This window comes from Schistosoma haematobium, chromosome 4 (assembly GCF_000699445.3).
Source record: "Schistosoma haematobium chromosome 4, whole genome shotgun sequence".
NCBI lineage: Eukaryota > Metazoa > Platyhelminthes > Trematoda > Strigeidida > Schistosomatidae > Schistosoma > Schistosoma haematobium.
This window is the reverse complement of record NC_067199.1, coordinates 36,437,911-36,455,428: the sequence shown is the minus strand read 5'-3', so window position 1 is coordinate 36,455,428 and position 17,518 is coordinate 36,437,911. Positions and strand designations below refer to the sequence as shown.

The window sequence follows — 17,518 nt, the reverse complement described above, 5'->3', positions numbered from 1 at the left end:
AGCAGTTCTTTTTGAAAACGACGATTTGATCATTTGGTGAGAAGATAATTCCTAACGTCTCCTAAATTTCACTATCTTCCGTAGCTTCCTGAACGGCTTTGAAAATAACTAGTAGACCATCAACTGCGTCTTCCAACTTCAGATCTCGTCTAAATTGCTGCCACCGGAGTGCCTAATTAATGTTTCACTTGTGAACCCATAAGCCTAGACAAGGCGTCAGCTTGTCCGAAATCAGAAGTGAGTTGGAACTTCGTTTTGAAGTCCTAACCCAAGAGAGTGGTCCTCCAACGTTGCAGTCTGTCTGCTGTATATACTGAAATCCCTTTCTTCGACCCAAATATAGCCAGCAGTGATTTATGGTCAGTTAAGAGAGTGAACTGAAATCCAAAAGTCATCGTGTGAATCTTTTTTACAGCGAAGATAATTGACAGTGCTTCCTTTTCGATCTGACTGTGGTAACGTTCCGCTGTAGTTAAAGATCTAGCCGCGTGTAATATTCCCTTCTTAGACCTATCTGATGTGAAGTGAGAAATAATTGCTCCAACGCCGTAGTTCAAAGCATCTGATGCTAGTACAATAGGTAAGGATGGATCGTAATGCGTTATTAACAGATTCATTACCTCAAGTGGTGTTCGTCAGGGCTGTCCACTCTCTCCATTCTTGTTTAACTTTGTCGTTGACGTGCTTCTGGAGATAACACTTTCCTCATCTAAATTTCCAGGGGTTGAACTTCTACCAGGAGATTTACTTGTTGAATTAGAATATGCTGATGACATAGTTCTATTTGGTGAAGACGATGACAAAATGCAGAGTCTTCTGACCACTCTAAGCAACAATGCAAGCATGTTCGGGATGCGATTCTCCCCCTCGAAATGCAAAATGTTGCTTCAGGATTGGGTTGCATCAACACCCGAACTAGTGATAGGAAGTGAACTAGTTGAGTGTGTCGACCACTTCACTTATCTTGGAAGTCTCATCAGCCCTTGTGGTCTGGTGTGTGACGAAATCTCAGCACGGATACAGAAGGCTCGACTAGCTTTTGCGTCATTTATGGCGTAGACGAGATATCCGTCTATCAATCAAAGGACATGTTCACTGCGCAGCAGTTCGTTCCATCCTACTTTATGGCAGTGAAATATGGCCGGTAAGAGTAGAGGATATCCGTAGGTTACTAGTATTCGATCATATGTGTCTTTGAAACATTGCTCGTATATCCTGGGACCACCGAGCAAGTAATATAGTTGTTAGGAAATAGGTACTAGGTAAGGATGGTAAATCAATTGATGAAGTAGTAAGACTTATCAGTTGAGATGGCTGGGACACGTGTTACGTATGCCCAACCACCGACCGCCCCGACGTGCGATGTTTTGTGGTGTAGGAGTAGGTTGGAAGAAAGCTAGGGGAGGCCAGACCAAAACATGGCACAAATCCATGAAGTCACTGACAAGTGGACTGAGCCATGTTGGTAGGTGTAGACTACCTGGTTGGCATCCGCGAGACGATAGCAACCGGTGGTTAGAGACCTTGAATGACATGGCTCAAAATCGTTTGCAATGGCGTAAGTGCATTTACTCTTTATGTTCTCCCAAATTCTAATCTCCTGGATTCTTCATGTCCCCTAATGTTTCCGATTACTGCTTATACTCTTATTACCTCTACCACTACGGAATTTGAATCGACAACTGCATCTCCGTGCTAATGTGGTGTGGCAACTGGAACTGACATACATACGTACGAAGTTCTACGTTGTTACTGACTGATTAACAGATCCGAGACTAGTAGTTTCTTAATTTTCTCATAAGTAGCTAGACAATTTGTAGACCGATCTCATTTCTTCGCCAGAATGTTATTTAATATAGAAGTAAGCGATGAAGGTTCGGTAAAAAGGGTCCATAATGGCTAACTACTTCCAAAAAAGATCGTAGTGTGGAGACATTCGTAGGTCTGAACATAGCTTTCAATGAAAGGGTATTCTCTGGATCTAGTCGTCTATCTATTATGAAACCGAGATGTCGCTCCTGCTACATATAAAAGTCACACTTCTCCACGAGTCTATTTTGTCTGCTCCTATGATTATGATCTCAACTAAACAAGGTGCGGCTCCTGGAATATCCTGTAAGCTGGGGTTCCGTTTCAACTTCAAAGAGCAGTCGGTTATATTGGGACACATCCTTGTGTGTATTGATCATGAGGAGATCTTAACTTTCATTAGTTACTGGGATTTGTCAATAGGCGTCTGATAAATCCTATTTCGTAAAATATCTTTGTTCAGCTTGACAAAAAGATCTTCAGGTAAAGATAAGGGATACTTGTGAAATTTCCAGAGGTTTATTTAGTCCAGTGGAGTAATCCACACATAAAAGAAAGCTGCCGTTGGATGTGTTAACTATCAACATCGGTACAGCCCAATTCGAAAAGTACACAGGTTCAGTAACACCAATTTTCTTAAGCCGTACTGGTTCATGTTCAACCACTGGGAGGGCGTCATAAGACAAAGGTCTTTTAAATCAATGGATGGAGTCTTTTCGACTCCTTTGGGGTCTCTATAGGCTTCGTTGTGCTTATCGAAGCTGTCTCAACAGGTAAGCAAACCGATATTTCTTCTACACCACAAGTGACGCAAGTTTGTGAAAGCCAATCGAGCCTTCTGAGTCTGCGCCGAGAATTCGTCAAACACCAGCCCGTTAAGTGGATACACGTTAAATCCTACATGAATAAGTTATATTTCCAAACTGCTTACCTATGGTCTCATAAAGAAATACCAGGATTTGGAAATGTCTTGTTTATTTACGTTTCTTTTGGTTAGTAGTCTTAATTGACTTTTAAGAATAAAAAGTAATTAGTTCATGTCAAAAATTTATCTCTTAACAAAAAATAGAATTACCTAAACATTTTATAAATATTATAATTGAAGATTGCCTTATTCAAAATGGAACATTCTGAATACAGTCAAATTGAAATCCCCATTTATTATTATATCCATCAGCTAGTTGCTTAAAAGTGCGGCACAAACATACATTATATAAAAAGTAAGATGTTAGCTGGTGATTGAAGGTAGTCGACAGGAAACTGTAGATAAAGGTTTCGTGCTATTTGACACTCATTAGCAAGGTATGCCAGTAATATAGGGAGAACCGATGCTCCCTGGCGGAGTTGGTCTCGTGTCACACAAGATTACAGTTTGAGACGTTACCGCTAAGCTACACGGGCCGCGACTGATCCCTTGTAGGAGAGAGATGTGTTTATATTTGGTTGACCACTAAGTAGCGATCAACGTCATATATATCAAGTTCTTTATCTTCGGTGCTGATCAAATTCTGTCGATCAAGTTGTGGTGTCGCCATTGGTCTGAAGAAATCCTCAGTTTCTTGTTGACTTCTTTCAAACACGATCGTACATCTAAAAATAACACAATAGATATAGAGTCACATAAACTAGTGACCACATTACAACTTGACTGGATAGAATTCGATCAGTACTTAAGAAAAGAACTTGACATACATGAAATCAGTCACCTCTCGGCGCCTAACCAATTGTAAGATACAACATTTAAGTTAAATGGTAAAGTATAGTTTTTGGATAAGAATAAATTCAAAATAGTAATAATACCTGCACCCCTAATGATTGTACAACTTGAGCATAGTCATGACATTCTTTTTTTTGATGTTGTAACTGCTGACGTAAATCCAATGATTCTTTATCCAGTGTAGAATATTTATAGTCTAATTCGTTTAGTTGATTCTCAAGACGATTAATTAAAGTTATTTTTTCGTCTAACTGAAGTGCAAGTGTCCTAATATTTAAAGAAACAAACAAACAAACAAAAATGACGAAAATCAAACAGAGAAACTTACAAAAGTTGTATCAAATGTAAACAAATAGTCTATGAAATAACAGTAAGAGAGATAATTTATTTCTACATTTGAAATGTTGTAGAAGAGATTTTTGATTATTGTTGAGTCGGCTTCCGGAGAACTCCAACGGAGCCTCCAGAGGCCCAAGAGGAGCCGAAGAGTTCTGGCCAATCAGAGTATGATGGAACATTCTAGAATTCCAACATGGCGTGCTACTATTGGTCGGTAGCATAATATGTCGTTAACGGATTGGCTGAAAAATGATGTTGATTTAACAGACGCCAACATCTATAAATACCCATGATTTTGTGTGCAAAAATGAACCTTGGGATAAAGTATTTTCCCTCATACTGTGTGTTCTCCTTGGTGTTCAAGTCGCTGTGTAGTTCTAGACTGCGAGTTACCAGAAATGCTTAGGAAAACGAATATATCGTTCCATCGACAAAACTTAACAGTAGCGACGGGAAAACCACAATGAATATTTCCTTGGAGCAATTAGAAGCCTATATGCTGCGTCAAGAAAAGAGGTCTGAAAAGTCCCGAATTAGAATCACGGAAACTTTGATGCAGAAATTCTGCCTGTCACATCAAAACCCTGCTTCTGGTGAATCACAAGCATCACAGACTGATTCAGTCACTAACGCCATCCATGAATTTAATTTTGATGGTGTAGCAGGTGTAACTTTCGAGTCGTGGTTTAAGAAGTATGAAGATTTGTTTTATATTAATCTTTCCAAACTGGATGATGCCTCAAAAGTGATCAGTCTTGACGATCAAAAGCTGTATTCGTTTTCCTAAGCATTTCTGGTAACTCGCAGTCTAGAACTACACAGCGACTTGAACACCAGGGAGAACACACAGTATGAGGGAAAATACTTTATCCCAAGGTTCATTTTTGTACACAAAATCATGGGTATTTATAGATGTTGGCGTCTGTTAAATCAACATCATTTTTCAGCCAATCCGTTAACGACATATTATGCTACCGACCAATAGTAGCACGCCATGTTGGAATTCTAGAATGTTCCATCATACTCTGATTGGCCAGAACTCTTCGGCTCCTCTTGGGCCTCTGGAGGCTCCGTTGGAGTTCTCCGGAAGCCGACTCAACACCTCCCCTGAATAAAATTTCTTTCTGGGATCTACTTGTAGTTTGACAACTGGGTTGCTACGGCGTCCCATTATTCTTGTCGTCTTCCTTGTCTAAGGCTTCTTTTCAGTGTTCCTGGGCATTTGTGGCATTGGTGCATCTAAGACTAAATCTAACGGAAAGTTCAGCCGGTCGCTTCGAGTCTGCACCGTTCTTTTGTCCTTAAGGATTTGATTTGTGTGTCGTATATATGTCCCAAAAGCTCCTCGAACTCTGTACAGAACTCTTCCCAGTTTTTGTACAACTTCTCCCGGCTCCCATCGGTTCTTCCCGATGTAGAATTTAATGTAAACTTTGTCGCCAACATTGAAGTTCCGGATACTTGGATCGCTCATCCACTAATTTGGATGGCATAATGGCATCGAAGACGGTTCGAATACGCCTTCCGCAGGAGACTTGCCGTCTGGAACATTCGGGTTCGGGGTGGATCTGTAGGATGTTAAAAATTTTGTGATCACCTGCCCTGTCGTCCCTTCGCCTCCCCCTTTCAGTAGTGCTCTTTCAATGTATCCACGAAGCGCTCTGCCTGGTCATTTGATTGAGGGTGATACGGTGGAGATCGTATGTGCACAATCCCATTAACGTTGCAGAAGTGCTTGAATGATTATGCAGTCAATTGTGAGCCGTTATCGGTCACTAAAGTCTCCGGAACTCCAAAGCTGGCTGTGCAATTCACCATGGCGTAGATTTGTGGCCATTTTGTGAGCGCGTCTACTATGACTAGATACATTCTTCCTCGTATTGGACCGGCGAAATCTGCATGCAGCCTCTCCCAGGGACTATTCGGCTTTTCCCATTGTTGCGGTTCACATTTGCTTGGACTTTTGGCTGCTTGTAGGCACGATGAACAATTGCGGCATCTGGTTTCGATATCTTGATCCATCGTAGGCCAGTATGCGTAGCTTCGAGCCAGCGCTCCCATCTTATTGATACCAGGATGACCGCTGTGGAATTGTCTCACAACCTTGTAGCGTAATACTTTTGGAACAATAATTCTGTCACCAAACATAATACATAAGTCGACCATCGTGAGAGAGTCCCGTCGGCGAAAATATTGTAGCATTTCTCCTCGAAAACGACGGTCCGGCCACTTGGTGAGAAGATAACTACTAACTTCTCTTAAAGTCTTGTCACTTTCCATGGCTTCTTTGATGGCCTTGAAAGTAACTGGCAAACCATCGACTGCGTCTTCCAATACTCGATGTACTTCTGTTTCCGTCTCGATTGCTGCCACCAAAGTGTCTTCTTCCTGTTTTACTTGTGAGCCAATCAGTCTAGATAAAGCGTCAGCTTGTCCAAAATCAGTAGTGGGCTGGTACTTGATCTTGAAGTCATAACCCAAGAGTGTAGTTCCCCAACGTTGCAGTCTATTTGCCGTGTATACAGGTATACCTTTCTTTGACCCAAAAACTGCAAGTAGTGGCTTATGGTCTGTTATTAGGGTAAAATGTCGACCATATATCATCTTATGGAACTTTTTCACTGCAAAGATGATTGATAGGGCTTCTTTCTCAATCTGACTATAGTTCCTTTCGGTCGTTGTCAAAGATCTGGCAGCGCGTGAGATGGCTTTTTCAGACCGACCCATCAGGAAAAATGTGAGAGATAACTGCGCCCACACCATAGTTAGAGGCATCTGAAGCGACGACTATCGGTAGCGAAGGATCATAATGTGTCAATAGGAGATTGGAAGTCAGGAGTTGCTTGATTTTCTCGAAAGACGCTTGGCATTCTGCAGACCAATTCCATCTTGTATTCTTTTGTAGCAGGTTGTTTAGTGGAGCACGTAGACGATGGAGATCGGGGAGGAAGGTACCATAGTGGCTGACCAATCCCAAGAATAATCGTAGGGTGGTAATGTCCCTGGGTCTAGGCGTTGTTTTCACTGCTTCAATGTTCTCTGGATCTGGTCGTCTTCCGTCTTCATCTATTATGAACCCAAGGTACCGAACTTGCTGCATATAGAAGTCACACTTTTCCGCTCGGAGGCGAAAACCATAATCGGCTATGCGTTCTAGTACCTGGTTCAGTTTCCTCTGAAGGCCCATTTTATCTACTGCCATAATTATGATGTCGTCTAAGTAAGCTGCTGCCCCTGGAATACCTTGTAACATGGTATCCATAATTTGCTGGAAAATAGAGGGCGCTGTCTTCACCCCAAAAGATAGTCGGTTATACCGGAACAGACCTTTGTGTGTGTTAATCGTTAAGAGATCTTTGCTTCCATCAGATACAGGGATTTGTAGGTATGCGTCTGATAAGTCCAATTTCGCAAAATATCTGCCACCGTTCAGCTTAGCGAAAAGATCTTCCGGTAAGGGCAACGAATACTGGTGGGACTCTAGAGCTTCATTTAATCCAGTGGAGTAGTCTGCACATAGACGGACACTTCCATTCGACTTCTTGACCACCACTATTGGTGCAGCCCAAATCGAGAAGTCTACAGGCTCTATAACACCCATTTGCTGAAGTCGTTGTAATTCTTGTTCAACTATTGGAAGAGCAGCATAGAGTGCAGGTCTTTTAGGTCGAAAAACGGGAGTAGCTGCAGGTTTTAGGGTTAAAACTGCTTTGGCCTTCGTACATTCCCCCAATCCTTCTTTAAACACGTTTTGGTGTCTTTGTAGCATGGCATTTTTCTAGCTCCACTCTGAGGTGTTGTCAGTACTGACTCGTCTGCAGATACTGTTAATAGAATGGTCTGCTAGTTTAAGTGTTTCTATAAGATCTAACCTCATTAAGTCGAGTGCTGGCTTCTCTGTAAGGTATACTGTTGCATTTGTTGTTACAGTACCTTTAGAAACAGTGCATGGCACTTCTCCAACAATATTTAACTTCCCCCAGATGCACTGTGTGCCAGTCGTGTTGGGAAGACTGTAGGTCTTCCAATGTTCTTCCATGTTTCTGGGCTGATTAGAGTAATATCAGAAGCTGTGTCAAGCTGAAGGCGAGTATGGTGTTTATTAATATTCAAGGTTACGTACTTTTTTGGCGGCAACTTCGTGCTTTGTTATGTGATACCAATATTTTGTTGGTTGGAGCACTATATCTGTATTTCTTTGAGTAAGGCTTCAAGGAATGTTGTTTATAGTTTCTTCTCCTGCAGAGGTTTTCTTTATGCCCCTTCAGATGGCACTTACTACAACAATGTTCTTTGTACGGGCAGAACCTCTTATAGTGCCAACCTCCATATGCCCAGCATGGAGATAATGGTTTGTCGCTGTTATTACGATAATTATGTGTGCTGGAACCTTGAAAAACTTTTTTCTTGACTGCATTGACGTTATGGAAACAGTTACCATTTTCTACCATTGAAGTATCATGCTTCAAGTTCATTAACCTTTGACACTTGGTAGTCACTTCCTGAAGGGTCATGTTAGGGCAGTGTTCGAGTTTGCTTAGGATTCTGGTTCGGATATCAGCATCCTCGGGTGAACGCAGGCTACAGATAAATACTAAGCATTTAAACTCCAACCAACAAAATATTGGTATCACATAACAAAGCACGAAGTTGCCGCCAAAAAAGTACGTAACCTTGAATATTAATAAACACCATACTCGCCTTCAGCTTGACACAGCTTCTGATATTACTCTAATCAGCCCAGAAACATGGAAGAACATTGGAAGACCTACAGTCTTCCCAACAACACGACTGGCACACAGTGCATCTGGGGGAAGTTAAATATTGTTGGAGAAGTGCCATGCACTGTTTCTAAAGGTACTGTAACAACAAATGCAACAGTATACCTTACAGAGAAGCCAGCACTCGACTTAATGAGGTTAGATCTTATAGAAACACTTAAACTAGCAGACCATTCTATTAACAGTATCTGCAGACGAGTCAGTACTGACAACACCTCAGAGTGGAGCTAGAAAAATGCCATGCTACAAAGACACCAAAACGTGTTTAAAGAAGGATTGGGGGAATGTACGAAGGCCAAAGCAGTTTTAACCCTAAAACCTGCAGCTACTCCCGTTTTTCGACCTAAAAGACCTGCACTCTATGCTGCTCTTCCAATAGTTGAACAAGAATTACAACGACTTCAGCAAATGGGTGTTATAGAGCCTGTAGACTTCTCGATTTGGGCTGCACCAATAGTGGTGGTCAAGAAGTCGAATGGAAGTGTCCGTCTATGTGCAGACTACTCCACTGGATTAAATGAAGCTCTAGAGTCCCACCAGTATTCGTTGCCCTTACCGGAAGATCTTTTCGCTAAGCTGAACGGTGGCAGATATTTTGCGAAATTGGACTTATCAGACGCATACCTACAAATCCCTGTATCTGATGGAAGCAAAGATCTCTTAACGATTAACACACACAAAGGTCTGTTCCGGTATAACCGACTATCTTTTGGGGTGAAGACAGCGCCCTCTATTTTCCAGCAAATTATGGATACCATGTTACAAGGTATTCCAGGGGCAGCAGCTTACTTAGACGACATCATAATTATGGCAGTAGATAAAATGGGCCTTCAGAGGAAACTGGACCAGGTACTAGAACGCATAGCCGATTATGGTTTTCGCCTCCGAGCGGAAAAGTGTGACTTCTATATGCAGCAAGTTCGGTACCTTGGGTTCATAATAGATGAAGACGGAAGACGACCAGATCCAGAGAACATTGAAGCAGTGAAAACAACGCCTAGACCCAGGGACATTACCACCCTACGATTATTCTTGGGATTGGTCAGCCACTATGGTACCTTCCTCCCCGATCTCCATCGTCTACGTGCTCCACTAAACAACCTGCTACAAAAGAATACAAGATGGAATTGGTCTGCAGAATGCCAAGCGTCTTTCGAGAAAATCAAGCAACTCCTGACTTCCAATCTCCTATTGACACATTATGATCCTTCGCTACCGATAGTCGTCGCTTCAGATGCCTCTAACTATGGTGTGGGCGCAGTTATCTCTCACATTTTTCCTGATGGGTCGGTCTGAAAAAGCCATCTCACGCGCTGCCAGATCTTTGACAACGACCGAAAGGAACTATAGTCAGATTGAGAAAGAAGCCCTATCAATCATCTTTGCAGTGAAAAAGTTCCATAAGATGATATATGGTCGACATTTTACCCTAATAACAGACCATAAGCCACTACTTGCAGTTTTTGGGTCAAAGAAAGGTATACCTGTATACACGGCAAATAGACTGCAACGTTGGGGAACTACACTCTTGGGTTATGACTTCAAGATCAAGTACCAGCCCACTACTGATTTTGGACAAGCTGACGCTTTATCTAGACTGATTGGCTCACAAGTAAAACAGGAAGAAGACACTTTGGTGGCAGCAATCGAGACGGAAACAGAAGTACATCGAGTATTGGAAGACGCAGTCGATGGTTTGCCAGTTACTTTCAAGGCCATCAAAGAAGCCATGGAAAGTGACAAGACTTTAAGAGAAGTTAGTAGTTATCTTCTCACCAAGTGGCCGGACCGTCGTTTTCGAGGAGAAATGCTACAATATTTTCGCCGACGGGACTCTCTCACGATGGTCGACTTATGTATTATGTTTGGTGACAGAATTATTGTTCCAAAAGTATTACGCTACAAGGTTGTGAGACAATTCCACAGCGGTCATCCTGGTATCAATAAGATGGGAGCGCTGGCTCGAAGCTACGCATACTGGCCTACGATGGATCAAGATATCGAAACCAGATGCCGCAATTGTTCATCGTGCCTACAAGCAGCCAAAAGTCCAAGCAAATGTGAACCGCAACAATGGGAAAAGCCGAATAGTCCCTGGGAGAGGCTGCATGCAGATTTCGCCGGTCCAATACGAGGAAGAATGTATCTAGTCATAGTAGACGCGCTCACAAAATGGCCACAAATCTACGCCATGGTGAATTGCACAGCCAGCTTTGGAGTTCCGGAGACTTTAGTGACCGATAACGGCTCACAATTGACTGCATAATCATTCAAGCACTTCTGCAACGTTAATGGGATTGTGCACATACGATCTCCACCGTATCACCCTCAATCAAATGACCAGGCAGAGCGCTTCGTGGATACATTGAAAAGAGCACTACTGAAAGGGGGAGGCGAAGGGACGACAGGGCAGGTGATCACAAAATTTTTAACATCCTACAGATCCACCCCGAACCCGAATGTTCCAGACGGCAAGTCTCCTGCGGAAGGCGTATTCGAACCGTCTTCGATGCCATTATGCCATCCAAATTAGTGGATGAGCGATCCAAGTATCCGGAACTTCAATGTTGGCGACAAAGTTTACATTAAATTCTACATCGGGAAGAACCGATGGGAGCCGGGAGAAGTTGTACAAAAACTGGGAAGAGTTCTGTACAGAGTTCGAGGAGCTTTTGGGACATATATACGACACACAAATCAAATCCTTAAGGACAAAAGAACGGTGCAGACTCGAAGCGACCGGCTGAACTTTCCGTTAGATTTAGTCTTAGATGCACCAATGCCACAAATGCCCAGGAACACTGAAAAGAAGCCTTAGACAAGGAAGACGACAAGAATAATGGGACGCCGTAGCAACCCAGTTGTCAAACTACAAGTAGATCCCAGAAAGAAATTTTATTCAGGGGAGGTGTTGAGTCGGCTTCCGGAGAACTCCAACGGAGCCTCCAGAGGCCCAAGAGGAGCCGAAGAGTTCTGGCCAATCAGAGTATGATGGAACATTCTAGAATTCCAACATGGCGTGCTACTATTGGTCGGTAGCATAATATGTCGTTAACGGATTGGCTGAAAAATGATGTTGATTTAACAGACGCCAACATCTATAAATACCCATGATTTTGTGTACAAAAATGAACCTTGGGATAAAGTATTTTCCCTCATACTGTGTGTTCTCCTTGGTGTTCAAGTCGCTGTGTAGTTCTAGACTGCGAGTTACCAGAAATGCTTAGGAAAACGAATATATAGCGTTCGATCGACAAGACTTTTGAATTATTTTATTATTTCATCATTAAAACTACAATAAAAATGTCTACTATTATTCTTCTGCTGCTGAGAATAAATGTTAGCAACTTCAGGTAGTGATGATGGGTATTTGTATTTGTTACATTTTATTCACTAGCCTAATTCTTAAAAATCTTTTCTGTTAAACAAGTATTCTGATCATATTATATGCTGATTTACACAATAGATGACATTGTATTTAACATAAAAACTAGAACTTGTTTTCTGAACATTTAGTGGATTAACTGATGATAAGACAGTTATAAAAAACAACCTATTACATTCAAGTTTATAGGTTAGTTAGTTGGCTAATCATTGAAATTAAGAAGCACTGGATAACTGTTTCGTCCTAGTATGATTGTTCTCATCAGCCCGCATTCATCACCCCCAAAAAAGATCAAACCCAAGAACTTCAGTTCTTGGAATTTGCGTTTAACCTCCAAACCACTAAGGTGACATTCATTGGTTTACCTACCTAATTTCAATGAATTCGCGATATTGACCAACCACTTCCCAATGTGATCAGTATGACTGAACTCCACTGATTAAAGCTTCTCCCACCAGAAATCTTGGAGCCATCCCTGACATTAAACCCTATCAGGACATAATCATAAATACTATATAGGAGGGTTTTCGAGATTGGTAAACTTCATGGTTTGCATCTTAGTCTGACCTTAGACAAATGTAAGGTAGTCCTGAATCAATAATATCACTATTAAACAGAAGCACAGGTGTCGGTAACTGTAGTGTAAAGACAGTATCAAGTAGAACTATATTTCACCAAGCGCATTATGTACAGTAGATCGTTCAGTTAGGTAAAATATTGAGCAGGTATTTAACAGAAGAGTTCGGTAGTCTCTGTTCTTTCACTCAATGCGATTTCGATGAGACCATAATTCATGGACACCATTTCAGAGACGCTAAAGTGACATTGAGAATGTCCTTCTATTAACTAGGACTAAATGAGGGTTGTAAACTAGTGTGAGGAATTACAATTATGATTTATGGTTGATGGTTAGGGTTAGGAATTAGATTTAGTGCTTTTATCACGAACTGACATAAGGTAAAATGTCAAAACGCTACTTGGCCAAATGGACGAAGGAATTTTGAGCCAATATCCACGAATTACTATTTTAAATTTGATTGGTTCATTCATAAATTATAGTCTCGCCGCAATTTCTTGCTAAAGATATAACAATCTAATAAACAGATGACTAATAAACTAACCTGTATTCTTTTAATAAATCTATTCTTTCTTGTTCTTTCAACGTGCATGTATCACGTAGATTTGTAAGTTCCTTATTATAATCAACCACACGTCTATCCAGCTCACTTTGTTTATCATAAGAAGCATTTAATTCACTTTGTAACCTCTGTTTTTCACTTATCAACATATTTACTTCATTCTAAACATTGAATAATAGTAGAAGTATAATATTATTATGAAAATGATCATTGGACTGGAATCAATTAAATGTATTCATTATGGATTTCGTTTTAATTGAAAAAAAATTAGCTAACTTTATTTTTTGCTTAACATTGAAAAAAGATGAAGTAATGTATACTTTAGGTTCCAGTCAATTTGTGATAAAAAAAGCACAATCTATTATTGGAAAATTCAACTTCAGTTCTTGATCATTGTTAAAACTTTGAGAAAGGCTTTTTCTTTCCAGTTCTATATACTGTAGGGTCTTGAAAAAGAACATTAGAAGTGGCCTTAACAACATGAGTGATCATAGTTCTCAATAGGACAAATGCCTGAGAGAGGTCACATATGAACTTTCTTGAAGTATTTAACAATGTATTAGCTCTGTACTTTAAGAATTTTATCTCCGGTAAAAGAAATTCAGGTGGTAAGATTAATGTTCTCTAATGCCTTCTTTCTTTTATGAAAAGGTGGGATTCCTGCATATTTTATTAATTGAGTTAATTCATTAAGATCGTCTTATCCGACGCCATATAGCCATTAAAAGGTTTAAAAAACTGACAAATAAATAATTTTCTTAATCATTAATCTACACAACCAGATTGTTATAAATATAAATGAAGCCATCATATCTGTTATCCATCAAACAGGTTAGCAACAATTCTAAAGAATTCAGAGTAAAATAAGAAACTCAAATATGGTATCTAATACTTGGAATAAATTGTAAACAAAATTTATTTAATTATTATTATTATTATTATGAAGAAATAGATACAAAATCTGGTCAGAAAAACTATTATGTCAGTAAAGCAGATGTGGGTCATTACATTGGTCATACAGTTAATATTATTGATAAAGCAATAAATATAACTAAAATTAGTTACCTTGGTTTTCTCTAATTCTTTTGTTAATAATTCATGATTTTTAACAGTAGATTTTAGGTCACATTCTGATTTAGATAAACGTTCAACAAGTTCACGATTTTCTGATTCACGTTCAATAACCGATTGTGTAAGTCGTAATATTCGTTTTTCTAAAGTTTCATTATTAATCTAAATATAAAATATAATACTCAATATAATTTATATTAATGAGAAAATTAAATTTGAAACAAAAATTGAATATGTTTTAATTATAGTTAAATAGAAATTGAACAATATATATTACTCACTTTTAAGTCTTTTATACTTGTTTCATTGGTGATTAATTGACGTTCTAAAGTTAAACATCGTTCAGTACGTTCATCTAAACAAATTTGAAGATGATCTTTTTCTTGATCAATTTGACGAAGTGTAACATGTAAACTAGTGTATTCATTGCGAGATTTCTTTAGAATCAAGAGAAAAGAAATTAAAAAAAAACTTTAAATTCTTTCAAAATGTATTTGGTCAGAAAATTTGTTATCAGTTCTAACCTACAGTCCTCGTATAATTTTATGTGTACTCGTCAACTGGAAGTGGTACCTTGATGACTGACAAACAGTGCAACATAGCAGTATGTATTTCAACCCAAAATAAAAAGGCAAATAAAACCATAATCTTCACGGTAAATAAAGTCGACCGTTACAAGACAAGTTTGAAGAAGCGTTACAATCCCTGATTCAAAATGCCTCAATGTAAAGTAACATTTATTTTAGGTAACTGCTGTGATGTTTGAAAACTCCCTAGATTGTTGTCCGTTTATTCGATCATTTAAGCATCTCATTGTTTTATAATTAACTTTTTGTTATCCAGAAACGTGAAAATTGCAATTGTTGTAAATATATGGAGTTGACAATTAGTAGCAGACATGCAGTGATGGGAGCTGAAACTTGGAGAACTACCATAATCATCATTAAAAAAATACAAGTATTTATAAACAATTGTCCAAATAAGATAGTCAATACCCGTTGACTACATACCATCAGCAACAAACTACTATGGGAGAGAACAGACCAACTCTCAGCTCAGGAGGAAATTAAGAAACAACATTGGAAAAGGATAGGACACACATTGTGGAAAAAACCAAAGTGCATCAGGAAGCAAGCTCTAACTCGAGATCCTGAAGGAAACTGGCAAAGAAGAAGGCCCAACAACACACTGCGTCGAAAATCTGAAGCAGACATGGATAGGATGAATAGGAACTGGAAAGAAGTGGAAAGGATTGTCCAGGGCAGAGTCGAATGGAGAATGTTAGTGAGAGGCCTATGCTTCTCCATGAAGGGAACATTAGTAAGTAAGTAAGTAAGTAATGCAGTGATCGAGAACTTAGATAGATTAATAGAGCGACTGGATCGTGTTACAGTGTGCAAATGTGTGACACTAATTTTTAGAGTACAATATCCGAATGATTACCGCCACCATCAAAGTATTCCCTACAGATAATAGGGACACTCAGTGAACAAAGTGGAACCTGAGACTAGAAAACGTTTTGGACTGAAAAAACATCCGCTGGTTCTAACGAATTTCAAGTTATCTAAAGTAATAAAACTGTAGAATTATTGTAATTATGATCATGGTGTTCAGATTGAGAAGTGAAATTCAATTACAAAATCTTTGACTGATGTATTGAGTCATATAGTGGACTGTAGACTATTTCAGTTCATGTGATGATATTAATTTGTTGTTAGTGATTTAAAATAGCATAACTAAAAATGGGTTAAATCTTCCTGATATATATTCTTATTGTGTTTCATACTTACTGCTACCAAGTTTATCAACTTCACTTTACTGTTTTTTTCAACAATTCATTATACTCTCTAGATTTCTTTCATACAACGTAGCTACTTAAACTCACTGAGAAATGTGTCAGATTATTGTCGTCCTTCAGGCTTATTATTGTCGTGAAAAATAAAAGACCACTACATTATACTACTAACCAGTTTATGTTTTTACCTCTTATTATAGAAATTTCAGCGTTACATTTTCCAAATTTAATCCATATTATAAAGGTAATTAATATTTCTAACAAAATTCTAGCACGTAATTCATGAAGAAAATGACTTATTAGAATTGAACATATAATATGTTCAGAGTTTTTAGATCAAGAGCTGACCTCGATCAGACCACTATTGAAAACTAGGAGGAACTGGACAGCTACTTTTTACTGCTTCGACAAGTGAAGTTCAACCGTTTCGGGTGTAAAACAGTTATCAGCCACAAACAACGGATGATGGCCACGCCAACATCATGAGTTAAATGAAATCGGACAATAACTGTTAAATGCCGGGTAGGTATTCTAGAGGTTAAGCGTTCACGTTCATGACCAAAGATCCTAAGTAGGACACCCTGTAGCAAGATCATGAATGCGAATTGCTATGGAGTGCCATACGATGAAGAAACGGATGTCCAGTCCCTCCTGGTTTTTTAATGGTAGTCTACTTAAAGTCAGTTCGTGATGTACAAAACCGTCAAAATTTCATAATCTTTACAAAACCTTCAGTAAAATTGTTAATAAGATATATTTATATGAAAAACAGATTTACTGACCTCATAATCTTTCTGAACTTTTTCTAACTGTGCTTGAACAGCTTGTAAATTATTTTTAATAAATAAAACTTGATCAGTGTTAGAATGATGCTTTTCAAGACAGTTCACTTTTTCAATCTAATTCACATATACACAAAAAAAAACAAAATACATAAAAATAAAACATGTACATAATTTAAGTGTTTTCACTAATCAAAAAGGAAAGACAATATTATCATTCGCTTACACATTGCAAGCATCGGACGCCTGCTCAGTAGTCCAGAGGTTAAGCGTTTGGGCGCGAGATCGATAGGGCCTGGGTTCGAGTCCCGCAAGAAGGATCGTGGACACGCACTGCTGAGGCGTCTTATACTAAGATGAGGCGGTTGTCCAGTGCTTCCACATATTGCAAAAAACTAACAAAACAAATGAATGGATTTAATTGAGGAGGAAGAACGTATTTATAAAATCGATAATCTTGATGTTTGATTATATTTCCTTGAAAAATCTTAAACCAAATTGCCAGGTGAAATGTTGAATTTAATTCGAATTCCATTCGCTGAGATTTTACAGATACATTCTTTTTCCTTATTATCTCATATCAACAACAAGCCCAAATACTGTGAAACTATTCGTTCCAATGAATAGGTTATTAAGTTGATTAAATTCATAGTACCAAACTAATGTTATTTATTTGTAAGTACAGTTAATTGTAATTCTT

At 39.1% G+C, this 17,518-nt stretch overlaps 1 protein-coding gene across 4 annotated transcripts in view; it reads right to left on the bottom strand.

Moving 5' to 3' along the window:
- The window catches only part of MS3_00007968 (uncharacterized protein), a 49,735-nt gene that overhangs the window by 8,007 nt on the left and 24,210 nt on the right, over window positions 1–17,518 (bottom strand). For all 4 annotated transcript variants that reach the window (XM_051216305.1, XM_051216306.1, XM_051216307.1 and 1 more), the window contains 5 exons: window positions 16,819–16,935; window positions 14,523–14,678; window positions 14,236–14,403; window positions 13,153–13,331; window positions 3,610–3,793 (listed from right to left, as the gene is read on the bottom strand). In XM_051216305.1, the coding sequence (XP_051066881.1) occupies window positions 3,610–3,793; window positions 13,153–13,331; window positions 14,236–14,403; window positions 14,523–14,678; window positions 16,819–16,935 (804 nt within the window). The remainder of the gene's footprint in view (window positions 1–3,609; window positions 3,794–13,152; window positions 13,332–14,235; window positions 14,404–14,522; window positions 14,679–16,818; window positions 16,936–17,518) is intronic.